Below are 25,026 nucleotides of genomic sequence, written 5' to 3'. Positions count from 1 at the left end.
TCCTCTCCTGTCCATGGTGAGGTTCTTCAGGGGTGCTTTGAGATACATCGTGGAAGAATCCCTTGGAGGTGTTGACAATGTAATGAACAACCTTGGAATGCTGCTCTCTTCACCTCATTATTATGCCCGAATCATTTTTGGTAGCCATTAGTAACCCAAACACTTATTTTAAGTATTTGTTCATTGAGAAAAAAAAAAGAAGAGTGGTTTTTCCAGGTGGGTACATAATTTTCTACTGTCTTATTACAAATCTCTAATTTGTCTGTTTTCTTCCTGCATGGCCATAACTATTGTGGATCCTAGTCAATGTCTCGTGACTCTATTAAATTCCTGGATTTTTAAAAAAACCCACCCTACCTCAGTACCCTTACTCACTCGGTGAGAGCCTCTTTTCATATTCTTATTTTCCATCTGTATATCTTGTTGGTGTCGTGTCCAGGTCTTTTGCTCATTTTAAAATCAGCATGCTCATTTTCTTAGTGTTGAGTTTTAAGGGTTCTTTGTATATTTTGGGTAAGAATCTTTTATCAAATATGTCTTTTGCAAATATTTTCTCCCAGCATGTGGGAGATTTGACTATTTAGATTCAACACCAAAGGCATAATTCATGAAAGAAAGAATTGATAAGGTAGACTTCATTAAAATTAAAATTTTCTGCTCTGTGAAAGATACTGTCAAGAGAATAAAAACACAAGCCACAGACAGAGGGTATGTGAGAAACATCTGTACCTGTCACTCAATTTTGCTGTAAACCTAAAACTGCTCTAAAAAAATAAAGTGTTTAAAAGAAAAATAAAGTCTACTAATTTTTAAAAAAAATCATGGCCATACCCAAGGTCATTTGGGTTTTCTTCTATTTTCTCTCCTAGGAGTTTTACAGTTGTGTGTTTTACATTTAGATTTAGGAACCATTTTGAATTAATTTTTGTGAGAGTTGTTAGGTCTGTGTCTAGATTCTTTTTTTGCATCTGGATGTCCAGTTTTTTCAGCACTGTTTGTTGAAAAGACTATATTTTCTCTATTATATTACCTTTGCTCCTTTGTCAAAGATCAGTTGACTATTTTTATGTGGCTCCATTTCTGGACTCTCTATTCTATTTCATTGATTTGTCAATCCTTCACTAATACCACACTGTCTTGACTGCTGTAGCTTTATAGTAAGTGCTGAAGTTAGACAGTGTCAGTTCTCTGACCTCTTTCTTCTCCTTCAATATTATATCGGCTATTCTGAGTTTTTTGCCTCTCCACATAAACTCAGTTTGTCAATATCTACAAAAATAACTTGCTTGAACTTTGATTAGGAAAGCATTGAGTAAATAGGTCAAGTTAGGAAGAACCAACATCTTGACAATATTGAGTCTTTCTATCCATGAAGGTTTATTTATTTCTTCTTTGACCTTTTTTATCAGTATTTTGTAATTTTTGTCATATAGGTCTTGTACATGTTTCTGTTAGGTTTATACCTATTTCATTTTCTTTGGTGCTAATATAAATGGTTATGTTGTTTTTAATATATACAAATACAACTTAGTTTTGTATGTTGACCTTGTATCCTTCTACCTTGCTGAACTCAATCATTAGCTCTAGGAGTTTTTTTCTTTTAGCAGATTCTTTGGCACTTTCTACATAAGGCAAACATGTCATTTACAAATATCTACCTTTGCAATCTGTATGCCTTTTCTTTCTCTCCCTCCCTCCCTCCCTCCCTCCCTCCCTCCCTCCCTCCCTCCCTCCCTCCCTTCCTTCCTTCCTTCCTTCCTTCCTTCCTTCCTTCCTTCCTTCCTTCCTTCCTTCTTTCCTTCTCTCTCTCTTTCTCTTTTCTCATCGCAATGTGTACAACTTCCAGTACTATGTTGAATAAAAGTGGGGAGAATGGACATCCTTGCCTTGTTCCCGATTTTGTAGGGAAAGTATTTAATCTTTTATCAGTAAGTATAACGTTAGCTGTAGGTTTTTTGAGATGCTCTGTATCAAGTATAGGAAATTCCCCCTCTATTTCTAGTTTGCTGAATGTTTTCATAATGAATAAATGTTGGATTTTGTGAAATCCTTTTTCTGCATCAATTGATATGATCATGCAATTTTTCTCCTTTAACCTGTTGATGTGATGGATTATAATAATTGATTTTCAGAAGTTGAAACAGTCTTGTGTGCCTGGAATAATTCTGGCTTAGTCATAGTGTGTAACTTTACACATTGTTAGATTCTATTTGCTAATATTTTGTTAAGGATGTTTGCATCTAAGTTCATGGAAGACATTGGTGTGTACTTTTATTTATTTTTTATATAGTCTTTATCTGGTTTTGCTATCAAGGTAATGGCCTCATAAAATGAGTTGGGAAGTGTTTCCTCCTCTTCTATTTTCCTGAAAAGATTATATAAAATTGGTGTTAATTATTTTTTAAAGAGATTGTATAAAATTGATGTTTGCTAAAATTCTCCAGTGAGCCTGGGTGTCTCAAACATCTGAGCCTTCCTCCCTCCTTCCTCATACTCAGATGAGGGTCTTGCTTCCTCTTCTGTCTGGTCTGAACCCCTCAAGCTGCCTGCTGTGCAATTGGGACTCGAAGCCTCTACCAGCGTGGACTGCTGGGCTTGAGGAAGAGACTGCACATGCCTGCTTGGCTTTGGGGGGAAAAGGCAGAACTGGGCAGGGCTCAGCTTCCTCACTGACCTGGAGAGACTTCCAGTGGCCACTTCTGGCCAACGTTCCATGAGCACTCAAACGTCTGCAAAATTTTAGCAATGGTTATTTCTGGGTGGCAGCACTGTATGTTCTTGCATTATAATTTCACGTTTTCCAACACTTTTTTCTCTCCATTGAGCAGGTACCATTTTGGGAGTGGGAATAAATTTAGAAGACAGATCCTCTATTTCCAGAGGCTGGGGGCTGTGATGGGTGCTGCACCCAGCCCTGTGGACATGGGTGTGACTCCTTGACCTGAACAAAGGGCTGTGGAACAGACACGGCCACTGGGAGATTTTGTCAATGAGTGGCTATCCCAGTCTAGTCTTCTAAATTCTGCCTGTTCTGGGGTGGGACAGAGAAAACCCTCCCAGAAGAAATTCTATGGGAACAGGTGGTGAGGGAACACTAAACAGGCGGAGGGGAGTCCCCACTACACGAACACCTGAGGCCTCACTCACCTGTAAGCCCAGCAGCAGGGGCAGCAGTAGGGAAGGCAGAGGCAGGCAGGGTGGAGAGGCAGGGACGGGCATCACAGGGGGCCCTTGAGCCTCCTCTGTCTGGAAGCCTGTCCTGGACAGGCACTGGACTCCACTCTGAAGAGAGAGGGTAGCTCCTGTTTCCATGATGTCAGAGGAAAGAGATTGCGATGAGAGGAAAGGCCAGGGGACTGGGACTATTTTACCTTTGTGATTATAAAATTGGATAGAAATGGCTGCTGCTAGCTGAGAAGATGCTGCTGGAAATACCCCGTATGGCTGGGGCTGGGGCTGGGGCTGGGGATGGGGATGGGGCTGGGGATGGGGATGGGGATGAGGCTGGGGCTGGGGCTGGGGCTGGGGCTGGGGCTGGGGCTGGGAATGGGGATGGGGCTGGGGCTTGACACCCGCAGGCTTGTGTTCCTCCCTGAGCCTCAGCCCATCTCAGAAGTTCTCTCTGACCTTGCAGCCCTTGTCTGTCCAGGAGCCTCAGAGACACAGGCTGAGCCAGAAGCTTCTGGAACCTTGTGATGGGCAGGCATGGGTCCAGCCCCTGCGTATGTTCAACATTCGGGCCTCACTGAACTGCACAGCTGCAGGGGGAGAAGAGATCTCTAAAGCCTTGCTTTCTTGGCCATAGAGTTGGACTTTACAAGGGCCCCTTCCCTGCACTCCAGAGGTGCCAGAGGTGAACAATGAGCCCTGGTGCAATGTCTGCTGTGGGCTCCTGGCTTTTCTGTGGGTCCCTCCATGCCATACTAGGAGACGCTTCTTTTCTCCTTCCTGGAGAAGAATCAAGCGTGGCTAAGAAAGATATTAGAGTTTTGGAGGTGGTGATGATCTGGCTTTAGAGGATGGAGGGCTCTTCAGGGGAGGTGGAGCCATGGAGAACTCTCTCCAGGAGAGACAGCGACACGCCTAGAAACACCTGGGATGGAGAGGGCGGCTTCTCCTGTCCGGGCTGGGTCTGGGGCCAGCTCTGGAGGGAGTGGAGGGACAGAGGAAATGCTCCCAGAAAGAGGGAGAACAAGCAGGTTTGCCTCCTTCTCTCTCAGCTCTGGAGTGGGCTGTCCTCTCCCCAGGCACAAAGGTTGTGTCCAGGGACTCTCAGCCCACACTCGGTTGGTGAATATTTAATGTCAGAGCATCCAAAGCCAGGAACCGGCCTCTAGGGCTGTTTCCCCGTTGCCTTCTTATGACCCCTGCCTCTTCCTCAGGGTCTGACTAGGCATCTGGGCCAGGAGAGATGTTAGAACAGGAGAACACAGAGAAAATCCTGAACATCCTTTGTGAGATGACAAGATGCCCTTTCCTTTGTGATGTCACCATCCTATCCTTCTGTTCTGGAATGATGGATCCCCCGCAGGGACGCCTACCCATGGCCTTGCTGAGAAGCAGACAGGAACATTCCCCCAGCCTCCATCATCCCACCCTTCCCCCTACCTCTAGGAACCTTCTCGCCTTCCATTAGACTCTAAGCTAAGGGTGAATACTAATGAGTTCCAAGAGCACCAGCTTTGGAACCAGATGTAATTGACGTTCAAATCCTGAATCTGCCTCGTAGTAGCTGAATAATCTGGAGCCCATGATGCAGAACCATATATCCTGCACCCTTTTTGACATCTTCATTTGCATACCTTAAATATTCAAATCTGAGCTCAAGGTCTGTACTCATAGACCTTGTCTTCACCCACCCCATGCCTGTTTGGTATTTGGCACCATCACCCACCCAGTTAGTCAAACCAGGAAGGGGTCCACTTCCTACACTCTCACTCATCCGTTCCTATCGCTCCCCTACCAGACCTTATCCAACTTACCTCCTAAATCCCTTTTGAATCAGTCTCTTTCTCCATCTCCATCATCTCCCCTTGCCTGACTGCTAACTAGGCGATCCTATCTTCATTTGTTCCCCATCTCTTTTGCCTACTTCAGCCAGAATGGTCTTTCTATAACACTGATCTGATTACCCCCCTCTCTTACATAAATGCTTTTGTGGATTCTCTTTGCTCTTGAGGCAATATTAATATAAGCAATCCATCCTTCCAAGACTGACTTGCTCCCTTAGAGGTAAAGAGTTTCCCATGTTTCTGACACCTAGCATAGCCTCTTTGTTCCAGGTTGGGTAGAAGGAGAAGTTGAGCTGCAGGGAAGTCCCAGAGAAGATCTCAGCTGACTTCACAGGGAGCTCTGGGACTAAGATGTGCCTTCAGAGCTGTTCTGAGCTAGGATGGGAGAGCTGGGCTTTCATACCACCAGGTTGGTGAGTTGTTGGATGTGGCCTGTTGCCAGGCATGACCCAAGCAAGACGGCTCTCTTCAGCTGAGGCAATCGCTTCAGCTGAGAAGGTTGAGAGTTGAGGACCATCTTCTGCATCATCTCATTCACCCCACTTCCCTTAGGGACGTCTTCTTCCTGTGAAATGCTGGGCTCAGTACACATATTCACTCGCCCCTAGTCAGGTCCTCCACACAAGCCCTCCTCATCTGCGTAACCCACAGTTCTCTGACCCTACTTGGTCTCATCTGGGCTTCACCAACTGGAAAAGTTTAGGGCGAGTGTCATGCAGGACTGAAAAGCAGCTTCCTCAGGGATCTCTGAGTGCCTGGGTCTGGTGTGAGTTCTGGTCGGGGACAGAGGAAAGGACACCTCTGGCTTGTGAAGTGAGATCAAACTCGGGAATATTAACAAAGTCTCCTCACCACACATTTCCTTGAATTGTCCCCCAAGATGTACAAGAGTCAAAGAAAACTAGCCGGGCACAAGATGGTGAAATTATTTTAATAGACTTAATGTTTTAGGACAGTTTTAGATTTATAGAAGAATTGAAAAGATAATACAGAGTTCCCATATATCCCTGGTATTAACATTTTAACAACACTATGAGACATTTGTCACAATTAGTGAACCAGTATTGATACATCACGATTACTCAAAGTTCATAGGTTTTTAAGATTTCTTTTGTTTTTACCTAATGTCTTTTTTCTGTTCCTGGATCCCACCCAGGATACCATGTGACATTTACTTGTCATGTATCCTTAGGCTGTTCTTGCTGTGACAGTTTCTTAGCTTTTCCTTGATTTTGGTGACCTTGAGGGGTTTGAGGAGCACAGGGCAGGATATTGCCTCTCTATTGGAATTTGTTTGATATTTTTCTCATGATTAGATGGGGGGGGCTGAGTTTTGGGAGGTTAAGGTAACAGGATGAGTGTCGTTTTTATCACATCCTATCAAGGATACATGCTATTGACATGGTTTATGGTTATTGATGTCAATTTATGACTGTTGATGAATACTTGATCTCTGGGCGGATGTAGCATTTGTCAGATATTTCCACTACAAAGTTATTTTTTCCTTTTCTTTCCATGCTGCACTCTTTGGAAGAAATCACTATGCACAGTCCACATTTGAGGAAGGAGAGGTATGTTCCACCTCCTTTAGGGTGGAGTATATACATGGATTATCTGGACTCTACACACAGGAGATTTTTCTCTTCTCCACCATTTATTAACTTATTCAATCATTTATTTATGTCATTGTGGATTCACAGATATTTATTTTATATTTTGGGCTATAACCCAATACTATTTTATTTATTTTGTTGCTGAAATTGTTCCAGCTTTGGCCACTGGGAGTTCTTTCACTTGGTTCCTGTGCCCCTTTGACAAACTCCAATCAATGTGGGTTTTGGTTTGGGGATTTGGGAGGATTTTTTTTAGCACTTTTTTATTTTCTGGAGGATGTTGAATTTTTGATGAGATCTTTTAAACAGAAAGAAGAGAGAGTAATCTTTAAAGAAAGATCTGGGGAATATAACACACAAGTCAGGTGATTGAATGAAAAAAGTTTTATTTTGAAATTCACATCTAGTAGAAACCAATGGCCTCAATGATGTATTCATTCGTTTATTAAAACATTTGATGGCCTATTATATGGCAACCACTAGTTTGAAAACTGAGGATACATATAGTCCCTTCCCTGTTAGAATTGGCATTCTATTTGAGGAAGACAGACAGACAAATGCAGGCAGTTCTCACCTTGGTGCTGATGTGCATGAATTTCAGTTAACACACTTCAGGTAAATAACACAAGTCCCCCAACACAAGGTCCAAATTTTAGTTACCCAGGTGAATTTCCTGTGAGTAATTTGCATAAAGTACAAGCTTCAGTGCTGGCTCCTCCGTCCACAAATCACTATGTGAATAACAAAAGCTCATCACCATCACTGACCAATCATGTGTCACTTCTTCCAAAGTCTGTTGGTGTTGGACCCTGTGAATCTCTTACTGACACAGCAAAACCAGAAGTCACATTGCCTCTGTGTCTCCCAGCGGGCAGCCCACTGACATTTTACGGAAATGAATAACTGCAACAGGGATTTGGCAGACAAGATGAAAGTGCAGGGAAGAAATGGGAAGTGGTAATGCTGGAAGTGAAGTTGAAATTGAATGCAAGCTATAGAAGTATTGGCAAGGGACCCTGATACTGTTCAAGGGACTTTAGATAGTCAGCCAGAGGGACTTCGTGAGGCCAACTTACCATAAATGGGAAAGCAGTGGTGACAGGAAGGGTGGAGATGTCCCAGAGGAAGTGACACCAGCAAAAATTTTCACATGAAAGGAATGTTTGGAGAGATTTCACAACCTTGCAAGTGCAAAGGATGAGGTGCTGAAAGATAACCGTAACAGAAAGGGTGGGAATTCGCCAAGGTAGAAAGATGCTTGCTCCATATTATAAATTACATAAGAATGAGGACCGAACTCTGACCTTTTCTGATCTTGCTCAAATTCCTTTCTAAGGGACCTGGGGAATCACGCTTGACAAACCATAAAATCTTTTTAAAATTGGCCTTTTTGATTGAGTACCATGTGGCTTATTTCCAACCTGGCTCGGGTATGGCATTGCAGGACAGACAGCAGACCCCCTTACCTTAACTTGGGCATTCCTTCCTACTGATTCCTGATTTTTAGACAAAGCTTTCCTCTCTCAACCAATTGCCAATTAAAGAACCTCTAAATCCACCTGTGACTTGTAAGCCCCCCACTTCAAGATATCCTGCCTTTTCAGGCCAAATCAATACATGCCTTGCATGTATTGATTTATGTCTTTGCCTATAACTCCTGTCTGCCTGGAATGTATGAAATCAAACTGTAATCTGACTGCCTCGGGACCACTTACTCCGGGCTTCTTAGGTTTGTGTATCCCCACGTTGCAGTCATTCATAATGGCTCAGGATAAATCTCTTTAAATATTTTGGCAGAATTTGTTTTTTTTTTTTTCTGTCGTCAAGAAGCCAAACACTGTTCTAACTACTCTTGATAGGTTTTATAAAGAAATAAAACACTTTATCTGTCAATGTTTTCAGTGTTTCAAATTACGGTGTACTAAATATTCATTTTATTTTATTTTTCATTGCCCTATACATTTGTAACTGACAGTATGAGAGTCTCTAATGATAAAACATTATAAAGGTCACCAGAACAATCATTATTTTTCTCATTGACATGGAGATTGCTTTCAAGGGTTTCAGTTTGCACAGTCTTTTTTGTTTTTTTAGAGATGGGGTGTCACCATGATGCCCAGGCTGGGCTTGAACTAACTGCTGGGCTCAAGCGATCCTCCGGCCTCAGCCTCCTGAGTAGCTGGGACTATGGGCGTGAGCCACTGTGCCCAGCTCTGCGGTCCTTTTTACAATCCTGCCCTGCCATGCAAAGCAAGGACAGCTTGTGTTCAGTATAGTACAAATGGCAATAAATGCTAAGAAAAAAATCAGGTTAAGAGGAATTGGTATGTCAGGGAGAAAGAAGGGAATTAATATTTCATATAAGGTGGTGTGCGAAAAAAGCCTTTAATAAAGTGACATTGAGCAGAGACTTGAAAGAAGGGAGGGAGGGAGCCATGCAGCTATGTTGGGGAGTAGCAGAGGAGTGATAATTTGACTTACTTTTTCAAAGAATTGCTGTGGTTGAAACAGGGAGGCCGGTTAGAGGCTACAGCAATGGTTCAGGAAGAGGTGATGTTGGCTGGGACAGGAAGGGGCCTGGGATAAGAAGTGTGCAGGTTATGGATGTAACAGAGGTGTGCTGGAGCAGACTTGGGCTGTTGTAAAATGTCAGTTTTGCAGTCTGGTTGTTAAACTGTTGGTAACTTGAAATTGACCACATTGGGAGTATTTACACTGCAGAAATTGAGAAGCACCACAAATCAGGCTGTTTTCCTCCGCTTTCAAAGTCAATTGTTAAACATTTACCATTTCACCAGGGGACATATGCATTTTGAAGGCAGAATTGAATACGGGGTGTTAAGAACAGAGAAATCAAAAGGGATTCCAAGGTTTTTCAGACTGTCACAGCATTTCCGCCATGAGTGACAGGGCTGGAAGGACGCAGGGAGATGGATGAGCTGGGACCGACTCCTGGGTAGCCCCTCTCATGGCTCCTCCTGCTCCCATCACAGAGAGAGGAGGGAAAACTTCTTTCTCGGTTTGAGGAGTAGGACATTTAGACAAAGAGGAAGGAGAATAATTTTTTCTTCTTGAACCGGGATGGGGGCTCATTTGTATTCAGGAGACACTGGAGAAGTTCAGCATGGCTGGGGAGCTGGGGCAGGCTGGGATCCAGACAGCCTGGAAGGGAGTCTGCAGTTCATGGCCAGTCCTGAGGCAGTAGCTGAGAGAGGTCTCAAGGCGCTTAGCTTTGCCTTGTTTCTCCCATTCTAGAGTCAGCCCCTCTGCCTGATCTCACGGCCCCTGTTCAGGACCACGAAAGAAGACCTGGCCCTGGAGGCATCAGGGACTGACAATGCCGATACAGGAGGCTGAGGGCAGGTGGAGGTCCTGGGAGGGGAGGCATTTGGAGCCAAGTTGGAGGCAGGTTCTCTCTGGCTCCTTCTCTCTGGCTGAGCCCTGCAAAGAAGGAAGGAGACAGCAGAGACGGAGGGTCCCACGTGGCAGGGGAGGAAGGAAGGTGCTGAGGGAAACGTCCACATTTAATCGTCTGCTCGTCATTCCTGAGAGCCTGTTATGTCCCTGGTGCTGGCCCCCTCCTGGGATGCCTGTCACAGGTGGATGTGAGGCCCTGAGATGGGGCTCTGCCAGTTCAGCCCTGGTCCTCGAGTCCCGAGTCCCCTTCCTGAGCCCCTTCCGCTCAGGCACATGGAGGGTGAGAGCAGGAACAGCCCTCTGAGCTGCCCGCCTAGGGCTTCTCAACATTACTCTGCAATGGGGACACCTTTGGCCCCACAGATCCCGACGTTCCAGTAACCTAGAGATGGCCCGCAGGGGAGGCAGCCACTCAGCTGCCCTCATCCAGCCCCCTCTGCCCACGTCCTCCGTGGGACCCTAGGGCGCTGGGGATGCCCCCTGAGCACCCTAGATGTAGCATGTCCCCTGCAGCACCCACGTACTTCCTGGCAGTTGGAAGCCTCTTACAGAGTTCCATGAGACTCCTGCAGGCACTGAGGGAGTGTGTCATCTTCTCTGAAGTCCACTGACCTGCTGCTGCATGGCATGTGGCCTGGCCCTGCTGGCCTTGCCCACCGGGGCAGCCCTGGCTTGCCCTCCCCTCCCCGCCCACGCACACTTACGGTCAGGCCCTCTGCTTCCTGTGGACATAGACGGCAGTGACACCAACCACCAGCAGCACCTTGGGGCCCAGGAGGAAAGCTATGAGGAGGGTTGCAGGAGATGTTGCTGAGCCTGGAAATCAGGGCACAGGAGGAGCCATGAGAGGGGCTTCCCAGGAGTCGATCCCAGGGGCCTCCACTTACCCCATCTGAGGCCACCTGGCCCATCTGTTCTCTGAACTTTTGAACCTGCATCCTGCCCTACTGCAGCCCGAGGAAGAAGCCAGGGTGGAGAGGCTCCACATTCTCGCTCAGCCTGTCCCAGCCTGCCAGGTCGTCCCCCTGGAGGGAGGGGCTGGGGAGGATGTGTACTCAGGGATGCACAAGCGTGGACCTCACGACGTTGGGGACAGGGATGATTACCTCCTCCTGGTGGGAAACTGAGGCCCAGAGAGGGCAGGGAGAGTCACAAGATTAGTGGGCTCCAAACCTAGGGAAGCCCATCACTGGTGTGCCTTAGGATGATCCCTAAGACGAGGTCATTTGGCACAAGACAAGTGCAACCTCCTAGGGTCATAGGAATGATGATGAAGGGCATGCAGGTGAGTGGGGACAGTGTCACAGGGGAGGGGAGGGCTTCACAGATATCCTGCTTAGCCCCAGGGGTCAGGGGATGGCCTCATGTTCTCAGGAGCTGGGGGATCCCTCAGGGGCGGGACCCAGTGAATCCTGCTGGCTGGAAAACACCCCAGTGAGTCCAGGGAGTGGGTCTCAGAGTCAGGAGGGCCCCCGGCACCATCTGGTCCACCTCACCCACTGCACGTGTCTCTGCAGTCGTCCTGTTGCACACAGCTCTGGGGAAACACATGTTTGGATTCTTTGCATTTTCACAATGAGCAGATTTTGTTGTTGCAATTAAACAAAGATATTAAAATATGTTTTTTATAAATAAAATAGCTGTGGTGGGTCCTTAAGGGAGGAGTGGAGACCTGAGCACCTGTGGCTGCTGCAGGGATGACACTGGCAGTTCTCAGCTGAGGGGTTTTCTGAGACTTTCTCCTCCTTGATGAGGACTGCTCTACCCAAGTGCTTTCCTGTTAGGGGGCGAACCCATCAAAGACTGGCCGAATTGGAAGTAGAAGGCCCAGCCCCTCCTCTCAATTTAAAACAACTCTAAAGGAAGCAGCTGAGTTCTTGTAATGCCTGGGTGGCCCAGCATCTTCCTCCTCGGTCCTGTCTCATGACACCCTCAGACACGCTGACCCCGACGGCACTCTAAGATGCTTCTGGTTTCCTGTGTCCATCTCAGGGTCCGCCTCCCAGGGAAATGGATCTCGGGGAGCAGTCTGGGGAGCAGACTCTAAAATGCAAGTTTGCAACCTGCTCCCTCATCTGATGGCTGGCAGTGAGGCCCCAGGGCTGCTGGGGCGTGGAGCCCAGGCAGGCCTGGCCTGTGGTGGCTGGTGGTGCAGGTGATAGAACTCTTACTGGCAGAGAACCGGGAGGATGTAACCACAGGAAAGGAATCCCTTGGCATCAGGCACTGGAAAACGAATGGTTGCTCATTTTATAACATGGTAGTCATAAGAACTATGGAATTGGATGGCTGTCATTGGGCACCAATACTTTGGAGAGAGACAACGAGGCGTGGAGTGACTGATGTGGAGTTCAGGTTCAGCGTGAAAGCCAGAGGACTTCCTGGTGGCACTGTAAAGTCTTATCTCCTGGGGCCAGAGGGCAGAAAGAATAGAGAATTGGGTCCTGCATTGCACATCATTATAAGGGGAGCAGTGCTGCAAAGCACGTTGGTTTCTGAACTTGTGGGCCGCCACGCCAGAGTGGGGCCCTGATGGGGAAGCTGTAGGACCCTGAGATGCGGGAGGAGGTATTTGGGTTAAAGCACTCAAAGATCCTCAGTCAACTTCTGGGTTGCTGAGGGCAATGGCAGTAGCAGAGCTCCTTATCTCTAAAAGTGTCCTCCCCAAACAAGAAGGGAAAAGAGGAAAAGTCTATAAAAAGCAGGTATTTGGCATTACTTGCGGAGAGAATGCCAGACAGCAAAATAACTGTGAGTCAAAAGGGAACGATCTGCAAAGCCTGGTGCACGCTCTCTCATGAGGCCACCATCCTGTCATCGCCCAGCCACAAGAAACAGTGCAGGGAACACAGAGGGCAGCTAGCCAGGGTCCTAACTGGGGGGTATTTAGAAACACCACCAGCAATATCAAATCCACCCTAAAGCTGAGAATACTGGGAAAATGTCCTGCAGATCGAAGCACAGATGCTAGCAAGGGATTTTGCAGTGCACCTGACTTAAAAGGGTTGGCACAAAAGCCCTGAAACCCGTGACTGTGTTACCTTACATGGCAAATGGGACAGTGAAGGTGTGATGGGAACTTATGCTGGATTATCCGAGTGTGTCCGATGTAACCACAAGGGTCCTTAGAAGCCAAGGAGGGAGATAGGAGAGTTAGGCAAATAAGGAGATGGGAGGATAGAGCAGAGGTCGGTGTGATGCGGGGGTATTCACCAAGGAATGCCAGAAGCCTCTGGAAGCTCGAAAAGGCAAGGATGCGGATTGCCCCCTAAATGCTTCAGGAGAAGTGCAGCCCTGCTTGGCCCCTCTTTGGCTTCTAAGGACCCTAGTTTAGACCAATCACCTGGTCTAATGGCAGGCCTTCAACAACACCCCCCATTGCTCCCCAAGTCCTGGTTTTTCCTGCAAAACTCCAAACTCATTAAGTGGCTGGAGCAGGAAAGGTCATAGATGAACAGACATTTATTTGCATGCAGTAAATGTGCAGGGAGCAGTTGTGACCACTGCTAGTCCATTATCACAGGTGAGGACACAGAGGAGGCCCGTGCCGTGACAGGTCTTAATCATTTTAACTGAACTGTCTTAAACTCCTAAAACTCTCAGGTGAAGAAGGCAAGAATCAGGACGCCATGAAAGGGTAATCTCCCTCCCTCCCTTCTTTCCTCTTGTAATATATATTTAAGTCAAAAGATCTACCAAAGTGTGCACCAGACTCTTAGCAGTGGTGACTCTTGGAATGTGGGATTTGTAGAGATGAGATAACTTTAAAATTCTGCTATATTTATATAAATATAAATTTATATTTATAGACTTCCAGATTATTTTATAACAAGCATAAATACTACTTTTTACATTAAAAAAAGATAATATTTAGAAATTTGTAACCTCATCGGGGGTGGTACCTGCGCCCTGCTCCTTCTGGTGGGTGGAGACCACCAGGATGTGGCTTCTGCTGACCGGCGGCTGCCCGTCATGCTCCACCTGGCAGGTGAGCTTCACGTCCTCCCTGTGGGCGGACGAGTTCAACACGAGCCAGCTGGTCCAGCTGTAGGTCCCGTCCTTGTTCTCTATGGGGGTCGAGGCCGTTTCTGTTCGAGACACGTTTCCGTTCTCCAACCAGGTCAGCTGTAGGCTCCGGGGGTAGAACCTTGTCACCCGGCAGGTGATGTTCACCGGGCTCCCTGCCATCGTGGGCTGTTGGGTGACCTCCAAGGTGGGCGGAACTGAAACAGCACAGGGCAGAAGCGCTGACCTCACGGCACAAGCAGACCACAGGGGACGGGCTGGGTGACCCAGCTCCCACCACCAGGGCCCAGGAATCCCCCGGGACAGTGGCCGGCATGCAGTAGGTGCTCAAACATGGAAGGTACTCTCTGCATATGAGTGAAAGTATTAAGTTCAATGCTGGGCACACAGTAGGTGGTCAAGGACTGGTAGCACCATTAGGGCGATAATGAGTGAAATCAACAAGCACAACCCAGCACGCAGTCAGAATGTCGCAACTGTGGCAAAATAGATGAAATTGCCAAACGCACGGGGCCTGGCTCACAGCCGGCGCTCGGTAACTGCAGCTGCTATTGGTGAGACAAACGCACCTGCCAGGCGGGTGCTCGGCACGTGGTGGGCGTTCACCTGCAGGCGCCGTCAGAGCGAGAGTAAGAGAGCGGCACACCCAGGCACGTGGTGGGTGGGCAGGAAGGCGGGAATTAGGGTCCAGGCAGTTTCAGCCCCGAGCAAGAGCTGGGCGGGGAGCAGGCCTGGCGGGCAGGTGAGGGCGGGGGCTGGGCGGGGCTCTACCTCGGATGGTCTCAGACAAGTTGGCAGTCCCGCGGAGAGGGGCCCCCCGCAAGGTGCTGTGGGCCACCTCGCAGATGACCTGCGAGTGGACGTCTCTGGTGCTCAGCGCCACCCTGGCCGTGCTGCGCACGCGGTAGGAGACGCGCTTCCCTTCAGGGTCCACGTCGGTCTGGGCGTCTGGGAGCTCATTGCCGTTTTTGAACCACCTCAGGGTGACGTCTCGTGGGGAGAAGCCGTGGGACTCGCAGGTGAAGTTCACCGTCTGGTCAGCTGTGACCCTTGCCGCAGGGCCCGTGACCACAGGGACGGAGGGTTTGGCTAAAAAGGAGCATTTACAAACAGGAAACATGATTGCAATGACCATCACGAACGGTAAGTGCGGGACGCCGTCAGGGACCTTCAGGGACGGTATTTCTTAGTGCTTCTGATCACGCTGGTGGGGGGTGTCCTTGTCCTCACTCTACACAGCAGGGGGCAAAGGCTCCCAGAGGGGAGAGACCAGCGAGGACACACAGGGAGGAGGGGCAGGGCCCAGAGGGAGTTCCAGGCCTGAGTTCAAAGCCCTCTCTCTGCACAGGGTGATTTCCACCCCTCTCGGCACGGGAACAAGGTTACTGATTGGTCTCACCCTTGGTATTAACTGTTCCTAGCCAGCCTCCCCGGACGCCTCCCAACCCCAGAGAGGGTGATCACAGAAGTCAGCGCCAGGAACAAGTGGCAAAGTGGCACTGCCGTGAGAGCTGGCACCAGCTGGCCAGCCCATGAGAGGGGTGGCCTGTGAAATGGGCCTGCAGCATTTCTCCTTCTCCGGGTGCAGGGAGGACTAACTGAGGCAATGGAGGCAGTTTTGCTCTGGATAAATCACAGAAGATGCTTCACAAAAGTAACCACAAGCCTATCTTTAACCCGGACTCCACTTATATGCAGAGTTCTCCCTTAAGGTATTTATGAATTTAGTCTATATTTTTCATTCTTTCCACAAATATTCCAGAAGGGTCTATTTGTGCCATGCCCTGAATTTGAAAGGGAGAGAGCAAAGGGATGCTTTTCTAACCCTGTGGTCTTCTTTTGGGTCAGATTTAGATGGAAAACAAAGATCATGGAGTGCTGAGAAAGTTGAAGGTGTTTAATTTCTTAATTGTTAACTAATTATAAGAGACAGAGAATCAAGAAACCTAAGCAGGCAAAAGCACTTCCTGTCCTGAAAGCACACAGATGGGTGACTCAGAACAACAAGGGCAGTTTCTCCCCCCCCATGGGTCCTAAGAGTGTCTCCAAATTGCTAATTGTCACCCTGCACCTTCTACAGCAGTCTCCAAGTCTCCAGGAAGTGCACATTACACATATTTGCATTTGTAAACATTCACTTGCTCCCCAACACCCATCAAACGTTTTGAGGGCACAGTAAGGAGGCTGTCACTTGAGGAAGTCACATCATAAAGACACAGCAGCCTGGACGTCCCTAAATGGATGGGAGGGTGTCATCAGTTCTCCTTGGGAGCCTGACACCAGCTGCCCCTTCTGCGCCCCCAGCTCTGTGATCCTCCCCCATGCCTGAGAGGGGTCCTCGTCTGAGCCCCTTTAGGATGACACTCAGAGAGGGGCCCGGCTGGCCAAGGGCCCAAAGTGGATAAAAACCCCACCCTGGCAAGATGAGTGAGGACAAATGCAAACACAGAGCCTGGCATACTGTAGGTGCTTAATAAAGAACTCCTATGACTGTCATCATGAAACCTGGTCCCCACTGGCTCTGAAACTACACCTTTATTCTTTAGGCATCAAAGAAAGCAGAGCGGAAACACCAAGAAAATTCCCAAGTCCTGCTCCCCGCAGCTGCCACGAAACCCAAACGGTGGCCGGACAGAAACCAGCGCGTGAGAGTCTCCCCCTTTCCTGAACAATCCCCTTGGGAAACGAGGTTGGCCAATTGGCTGTCAAAACACGGACAAGATCCCATTGACACGAGCTGGACGCATTTTGGAGGGAGGAGGGAACAGAGTCCTCAGGGACACCCTTCCGTGTCGTGGCAGGGAGGCTCCGGGGCTGAACCGGGAGCACGTGCCGGGATTCCAGCGCCGGTGTGGACTCGGGCATTTCCAAGGCGGGCAGGTTCCCCCCACCGAGGCTGGGTCCGAGCAGGACTTTCGTCCGGGCTCCCTCGCCGGGCCCCCAGCCTGCTCCTCGGGGGTCCTGGCCAGGCCGCCGTGGCCTCCAAAGAGCTGTCCCAGCACGTGCTGTTCTGCAGCCCCACACCTGGAACAGCTGTTCTCCCACCTGGCACCATGGAGGACATGTGTTCTGGGAAGGGGACCCGGCTTGTCCTCTGTGACCTCAGGGCCTCTCTCAGGGGTCCTCAGCCCTGGCTGCGTGTCAGTCTTTGGAGTCACTAAAACGCCAGATGCCCGGGCCCTGCCACACCAACTACGTTGGCGTTTCTAGGGTAGAGCCTGAGTCCGGGGATTGTTTTCGTTCAGTTTCCCAGGTGATTCTAAAGAGCAGCCCAGGGTGACAGCCACCCGACCACGGCCCGTCCCGTTATCCTCGAGGCCTGGAGAGGAAGGGGACCCGTCCCAGTCTCAGGGCTCCGGCGTAACGCGGCGCACGGTCAGTGAACGTTTACTGCTTGCCGGGCGCTGCCCTGAGCACTTGATGGATTTGACTCGTTCGGGCCCTGCCCTGCTCTGTGGGGTCGCTGTTGTCACCCACAGGTGAGGACACGAGGCCCACTGTGGTGCAGGGCCTCCTCTGAGGTCACAGGCTGGGCGGGGGCAGAGCTGGGGCGTGGCCCAGGCTTTGGGCTCCAGCCCGTTCTCCTAGCCATGGCGCCATGGATGCTCATAATGACCCCAACGTCACGACCTGGGGCTCTGCGCACATCCCCTCCAGTCCCCACAGAACCCCCAAGGGTGACCGTCACCATGTCACAGATGGGGAAACTGAGGACTCGAGGGAAGCCAAGACCTGCCCAAGACCACACAACCTCGGGAAGATGCCCCCACCGCTCACTGAGGTCTCTTCTCTCCCCGGCTCACTGTACCCCCGTGACATCCGGAAGGTTTGGGACAATCGTCCACATTCTACATGTGGGGAAACTGAGGCTCAGCAAAGGGAACCGGGTCACCAAGGTCACACAACCTTGAAAGGACCCCTAGATTTGGGGGTGCCTATGATGTGCCCGGAGATCTACAGAGAGGACCTCACACCCTTTCCACTCTCCTACAGGAGTCCATGATCATCACCGTTTTACAGATGAGAAAACCGAGGCTGAAATGACAGCACTGTGTCCTTGTCCCCATGTGTCCCAGTGGGCATGTCCTGACCTCCCAAGCCTTCACATCAGTCAGCAGAGCAAGTGCCCTGACACGACCCCCGCCTTCTCCCTCTGACATCCGGACTTACACACCGCTGGGGAGAAGCCCCCACCTGGGGGCCAGGCCTGGGTGCCCTGTGGCCAGAAACGGGGGACGGTGGCTCCTAGCAGCCCAGGGGAGGATGTAAACTCTCGCCCCCACGGGCCCCTCTAGGACAGGCCTCACCTCCTCGTCCTTAGTGCCAGCGCCAGCAGCGGGCGGCCGGGGCTGCGGCTGCAGAGGGACCCGCTGCCCGGTGCTGCAGGGAAGGGCCCCGAGGGCTCCACCTGCCGAGCCGGGTCCCGTGGGAGCAGCTCCCGTGTATCACGTGGCGGCTGCAGGACCTTCCCGAGGGGCTCGCAGCCCCGCCCGCCCTGGCAGGACCTGCGCTGTTTCCCGCGCTCATTGCTGCAGAGCCGCAGACGCAGGGCTCAGGCGGAGAAGGCTGCAGCCTCTGCCCACGCCCTGGCCGGCACGGCTGCCAGCTGCAGAGTCCGGGCTGCGGCTCAGGCTGGCGGGGTTGAAAGCTTGGCTCTTGTCTCTGCTCTCGGGTCAGGTCCCTGTCTGAGCCTCAGTGTCCTCATCTGTAAAAGGGGCAGCGCTGGCCCCTCCCCCACAGCACTGGGTCCAGGAGAAAATGGCAGGTGAGGAGACAGCACCTGGCACAGCTGCCGCTCCCTGGCCCCGCCGCCCCCCCCCCCCCCCCCCCCCCCGCCTCACCAGGGCACCCGTGGGGCCGCCGGCAGGGCCGAGGCGCTGAGCCCCTAGGGCGGCGCAGCTCTGAGCCATGCTGAGCACCTCCTGGCCGGGATGGCCCGGCAGGGCGCCATCGGGAACTTGTGTCTCCTACGGCAGCACCTGCCAACTCAGGGTAGAGCCGCCTTCCTGCCTGCGTCCGGGGTTCTGGGGAAACCTGAATGCCACGACATCCAGGAGGAAACACTGTAATAGCTACGTGAGTGAACGCACACACGGCCTCTGCCTAGCAAGGCCACTGCCGGTGGGCACGGTGCGCCTGAGCAGGACAGCGGGTGCGCAGGGCCATCCACCCAGCCCGAGGACGGGGACAACGTAACCTCCATCGTAGAAGAGTATAAAGTACATTCTGACATGTCGCTACCATGGAGTGTCTGCAACGCCACACAGCGGAGCCGCTCCCAGGCCCTGAGATGGAATCTCTGTATGGAAGGAGAAGGCTTCCTCCACGGTTGGAGAGGTTTTCCCATCACCAACAGGACTCAGGGTCTCATGGGGGTGTATTCTGAACCTTCGGGAAACTGAAGCAAAGGAGAAGGGCGGCACCCTGCTCGGCGGTTCTGTCCCAGGAGCTTTTATTCAGCACCCAGGATGCTCAGACTCCTCCACGGAGAGGGTCTGATGCCAGGCCAGGAGGGAGGCTGCCTGGAGTCAGATCTGGGCTGTGGTCCCCATCCCGTCACTAACGGCCCCTGTGAGCCTGGGCAAGGCCCGTGTCATCTTGTGGCCTCAGGCTCCCCTTCTGCAGAGGGGCTGGGCTGGGTGGCCTGAAGGTCGGCCTGTGCTGACATTCCAGGACGCAGGAGACAGACGAGGATCCCAGGCCTCTGGCAGGAAACCCAAAAGGAGCATCTTTGCTGCTTCCACAGAGGAACCCCTAAGTCACCACATGTGGGACGTCTTCCCTGGGGTGAGGGATATTCTGAGCCTTCCGTGACGTGTGAGTCAGCCCCTGAGTCACATAGGTTCTCTGCGCAGACCCACAGCGAACGCCCGCCCCCCGCACCTCCTCCCACAGGGCACCGGGTCCACAGTGGGCCTACGCCTCTGAGGGGCCTTCCCAGTGACATGTTTCTGACGACCAAATAACGGAAACCAGACCCTCCCCCGCCCTGCCCCGGACGGTTTCTCCTCATGGGAAGGGAGGGATTGCGCTTCCCGGGGAGGAGCGCTGGCGCGGGCTCACTGCTGTTTCCACGCAGCCGGGCGCAGCCGGCGCACAGTAGATACTCAGCGAGTGTCTCCTGCATGAAGAGGAGACTCGGCCACCCTGAGCGGGACAGCGCTGTCTGGAGGCAGCAGGCGAGGTGTGGCCTGGGACTGGCAAGTCACTCACTGTGTCAGTTCCCTCCTCCGGGGAACCACAGGGCTGGGCCAGACTGGGAAGGGAGGGCGGGGGCCGCGGGGCCAGGCAGAGCCCTTCAGCCCTTCCAGCCCATCCCCAGCCGCCAGCCTGGAGCAAGGAGCATGACGTCCCCAGCCTCAGCGTCCCTGCTGCGTAGCAGAGGGTGACATCAGACCAGGAGCATGAGGACGCACCAGCACACCTGAGTGCGGCTCGCAGACTGGGGGCGTTAGTGTTGCCTCACTGGCCCAGACGCAGGACAAAGGGGCCGCGCTGCACTCACCACTCACAGACAGCTCGGTGCCTGGGCCAGACTTCAGCTCCCTGTTGTGAGGAGATGCTCTCTGGAACTTCACGCAGTAGTAGGTGCCGGCGTCCGCTGGGGTGATGTTGCTGATGCGGATGGAGAAGTCCGTGTTGTTCCTCTTCGTCCAGTCTACAAGAGGCGTTACCCGGGAGGACGGGGGGTCTTTTTGTCTGTAGACTAATTCTCGGCCTGGCCCAGTCCCCTTGAACCACTCGATGGGCCCCACGGGGACCAGGCTGGTCATGGTGCAGCGCAGAGTGGCCGACTCTCCAGCTGCGACCAACACCGACTTGTCAGGCTGGAGCACCTGCAGCTCCTCCTCTCCTGCTGCCCCTGCAGGGACACACAGAGCAGCCGTTTATTCCTCCTCGTGTCATCCTGTCCGTTGCTCAAGTGTTTGTCAATGATTTTCATTGACCGTGTTCATGCCCTGAGCCGGCTTTGAGCTCAGCACATTGCGTGTGTCATCTCATTTAACACTCATAAAAGTCCTGTAACACGAGCGAGGTGTCCTTATTTGTAATAAGGGGTTAAGTTTCATAGTAGAGCGTGGCTTTGAGCACCTGACCGGACCTCTTGAGCCCTTGTGGAAGTGTCATACTTCACCCAGTGTTTGTGCCTCTCTACTTTCTGGCCACATGGAATGTTGGACTTTCTGGACCATTGCATTGGGTGTGGCCAGGAGATTCCTATATACCATTGAGCGGTGAGCCGAAGTGATGGGTTTAGTTTGTGGGCTATGCGTGAAACTGCACCAGCACCCATGGACTAACTTCTCCCTTTCACGGACACCCACAAGGTCTCGATCTGGTTTGCTCCATAAGCTTGGATTCCTGAGAGAGAGACACACACACAACTCTCACGGCACTGTGACCGTGTAGCTTACATAAGGAATATGACACTGTTTTAAGACCCCTGGAATTTTACCTCCATAGAAGAGTCATGCTGTATTAGGGGTTGTAATGCTGCTGTGACAAATTATAACAAACTTAATGGCTTACAACAAGTGACATTTATTATTTGATAGTTCTGAGGGTCAAAAGTTCAAAATAGGTCTGATGTATTATGCTATAATCAAGAAAAAAGAAAAGAAAAGAAAACATCAAACACACAGAAATAGAGAAAAAACTGGTTATCTGGAGTAGGGTTGGGGAAGAAGATAGGGACAGGTAGGTCAAAAGACAAAGTTGCAGATAGGTAGAATGAGGTAGTCTAGACTTCTCATGTTATAATACGGAATTGTGCTCATTATTTTTGCTAATAGATTAGATTTTAGGTGCTCTTGACGTACACACACAAAAGGGTAATTACATGAGATGATGGATATGTTCATTTCTTGTCCGCAGAAACCATTTCGCTATGAGTATGTATATCAAAGCACCATGTTACACCATAAATATATCCACTGAGAATGTAAACTCTTACTCACACAAGCCTATTTACGGCAGGCCTTATCTCCTCATCCTTAGTGTCAGCGCCACAAGTGGGCGGCCGGGGCTGTGGGCTGCAGAGCGACCCTGCTCCTCAGTGCTGCTCAGGCAACGGGACCAGAGGGCTCCACCTGTGCTGAGCCAGGTCCCGCAAGGGCAGATTCCATGTATCACGTGGCATCTGTAGGACCTTCCTGATGGGCTTTTAAAGCCTCCTCCCACCATCACAGAATCTGCTCTGTTTCTCATGCTCATTGCTGCAGAACTGAATGACTCAGGGGTTTGGAAGAAGATACCTGGAGCTTCTGCCCACACTCTGACCAGCATGGCTGGGAGTTGCAGACGGGCTGTGGGTCAGGCTGGTGAGGTTGAAACCTTGTCTCCCCCCACCCTCAATCAGGTTCCTCTCTGAGCCTCAGTGTCTTCATCTGCTCCCTGGCCCCTGCTGCCTCCCCCGTCTCACTCAGGTCATCGGTTAGGCTGATGGCAGGGCCAATGCACTGAGCCCCTAGCAAGAGTTGGCAGTTCTGAGTCATGCCTGAGCCACTTCCTGGCAGGGATGGCCTGGGCCAGACACACCATCTGGGAACTTCAGTGTCTCTGATTGCAATATCTGCAAACTCAGCATAAAGCCGCCTTCCCTGCCTACGTCCAGGGGTTCTAGGGAAACTTGAATGCTACGACATCTAGCAGAAAATATTATAATAGCCACATAAGTGAAAACACACATGCGCTCTGACCTAGCAATGCCACTTCCAGTGGGCATCATGCACATGAGCAGGACAATGGGTGCACGGGACCATCCACTGAAGCATGGTTTCCATAGCCCAAGGTTGGGAACAACTTAAACATCCAACCATGGCCAGGCGCAGTGGCTCAGGCCTGTAATCCTAGCACTCTGGGAGGCCGAGGCGGGAGGATAGCTCAAGGTCAGGAGTTTGAGATTTCTGTGAGCTAGGCTGATGCCAATGCACTCTAGCCTGGGCAACAGAGTGAGACCATGTCTCAAAAAAAAAAAAAAAAAATCCACCCATAGAGGAGTGTAAAGTACATTCTGACATTTCCCTACGATGGAGTATCTGCAACTGTCACACAATGGAGCCGCTCCCCAGGCCCTGAGATGGAATCTCTGTATGGAAGGAGAAGGCTTAGGGTTGGAGAGGTTTTCCCACCACCAACAGGACTCAGGGTCTGATGGGGGGTGTATTCTGAACCTTCGGGAAACAGAAGTAGAGGAGAAGGGCGGCACCCTGCTCGGCGGTTCTGTCCCAGGAGCTTTTATTCAGCACCCAGGATGCTCAGACTCCTCCACGGAGAGGGTCTGACGCCAGGCCAGGAGGGAGGCTGCCTGGAGTCAGATCTGGGCTGTGGTCCCCGTCCCGTCACTAACGGCCCCTGTGACGCTAGGCAAGGCCCGTGTCATCTTGTGGCCTCAGGCTCCCCTTCTGCAGAGGGAGCTGGGCTGGGTGGCCTGAAGGTCGGCCTGTGCTGACATTCCAGGACGCAGGAGACAGACGAGATTCCCAGGCCTCTGGCAGGAAACCCAGAGTGAGCATCTTTGCTGCTTCCACAGGGGAACCCCTAAGTCACCACATGTGGGACGTCTTCCCTGGGGTGAGGGACATTCTGAGACGATCCAGTCTGGACTGGAGTCTTCCGTGACGTGTGAGCCAGCCCTTGAGTCACCCAAGAGTTCTCTGCGCAGACCCACAGCGAACGCCCGCCCCCCGCACCTCCTCCCACAGGGCACCGGGTCCACAGTGGGCCTGCGTCTCTGAGGAGCCTTCCCAGTGACATGTTTCTGACGATCAAATAACGGAAACCAGACCCTCCCCCGCCCTGCCCCGGACGGTTTCTCCTCATGGGAAGGGAGGGATTGCGCTTCCCGGGGAGGAGCGCTGGCGCGGGCTCACTGCTGTTCCCACGCAGCCGGGCGCAGCCGGCGCACAGTAGGTGCTCGGCGAGTGTCTGCTGCACGAAGAGGAGACTCGGCCACCCTGAGCAGGACAGCGCTGTCTGTAGCTAGCAGGCGAGGTGTGGCCTGGGACTGGCAAGTCACTCACTGTGTCAGTTCCCTCCTCCGGGGAACCACAGGGCTGGGCCAGACTGGGAAGGGAGGGCGGGGGCGGTGGGGCCAGGCAGAGCCCTGCAGCCCTTCCTGCCGTCCCCAGCTGCGAGCCTGGAGCAAGGAGCACGACGTCCCCAGGCCTCAGCGTCCCTGCTGCGTAGCAGAGGGTGACATCAGACCACGAGCATGAGGACGCACCAGCACGCCTGAGTGCGGCTGGCAGAGTGGGGGCGTTAGTGTTGACTCACTGGCCCAGCCCGCAGGACAAAGGGGCCGCGCTGCACTCACCACTCACAGACAGCTCGGTGCCTGGGCCAGACTTAAACTCCTTGTTGTGAGGAGATGATCTCTGGAACTTCGCGCAGTAGTAGGTGCCGGCGTCCGCTGGGGTGATGTTGCTGATGCTGATGTGGAAATCCGTGTTGTTCCTCTTCCTGCCGTCTCCAAGAGGCGTTACCCGGGAGGAGGGCGGGTCTTTTTGTCTGTAGACTAATTCTCGGCCTGGCCCAGTCCCCCTGAACCACTCGATGGGCCCGATGGGGACCAGGCTGGTCATGGTGCAGCGCAGAGTGGCCGACTCCCCGGCCGTGACCGACACCGCCATGTCCGGCTGGAGCACCTGCAGCTCCTCCTCTCCTGCCGCCCCTGCGGGGACACACAGAGCAGCCGTTTATTCCTCCTCGTGTGATCCTGTGCGTTTCTCAAGTGTTTGTCAATGATTTTCATTGATCGTGTGCACGCCCTGAGCAGGCTTTGAGCTCAGCACATTGCGTGTGTCATCTCATTTAACCCTCACGAAAATCCTGTAACACGAGCGAGGTGTCCTTATTTGTAATAAGGGGTTAAGTTTCATAGTAGAGCGTGGCTTTGAGCACCTGAGCGGACCTCCTGAGCCCTCTGTGGAAGTGTCATGCTTCAGCCAGTATTTGTG

General features: G+C 51.6%; 1 protein-coding gene and 1 long non-coding RNA gene across 6 annotated transcripts in view; both read right to left on the bottom strand.

The window, feature by feature from the left end:
* Positions 1-3,214: 3,214 nt before the first annotated feature.
* On the bottom strand, positions 3,215-4,411 carry LOC105866055 (uncharacterized). Its single transcript, XR_002221840.2, has 3 exons — positions 4,094-4,411; positions 3,628-3,758; positions 3,215-3,302 (listed from the first exon to the last, which is right to left on the bottom strand). It is a non-coding gene; the product is annotated as an uncharacterized LOC105866055 (long non-coding RNA).
* A 2,580-nt stretch (positions 4,412-6,991) lies between these two features.
* Positions 6,992-25,026, bottom strand: part of LOC105866053 (signal-regulatory protein beta-1-like) — a 39,978-nt gene continuing 21,943 nt past the window's right edge. Inside the window, exons 4-8 of one of the 5 annotated variants that reach the window (XR_012923722.1) lie at positions 20,574-20,930; positions 14,840-15,157; positions 13,945-14,265; positions 7,702-7,830; positions 6,992-7,356 (exon numbers count right to left, since the gene is read on the bottom strand). Coding sequence is in view for 4 of the 5 variants with exons in the window: in XM_076010992.1 (XP_075867107.1) it covers positions 10,749-10,858; positions 13,945-14,265; positions 14,840-15,157; positions 20,574-20,930 (1,106 nt within the window). In the remaining variant the exon portion in view is untranslated. Of the gene's footprint in view, positions 10,067-10,746; positions 10,859-11,538; positions 11,580-13,944; positions 14,266-14,839; positions 15,158-20,573; positions 20,931-25,026 lie in introns of those variants that run through there. The other 4 variants (XM_076010992.1, XM_076010993.1, XM_076010994.1 and 1 more) reach the window with 4 other exon arrangements.

Source organism: Microcebus murinus, chromosome 16 (assembly GCF_040939455.1).
Source record: "Microcebus murinus isolate Inina chromosome 16, M.murinus_Inina_mat1.0, whole genome shotgun sequence".
Taxonomy (NCBI): domain Eukaryota; kingdom Metazoa; phylum Chordata; class Mammalia; order Primates; family Cheirogaleidae; genus Microcebus; species Microcebus murinus.
The sequence above is the reverse complement of the archived record's forward strand: the minus strand, read 5'-3'. Positions and strand labels throughout refer to the sequence as shown.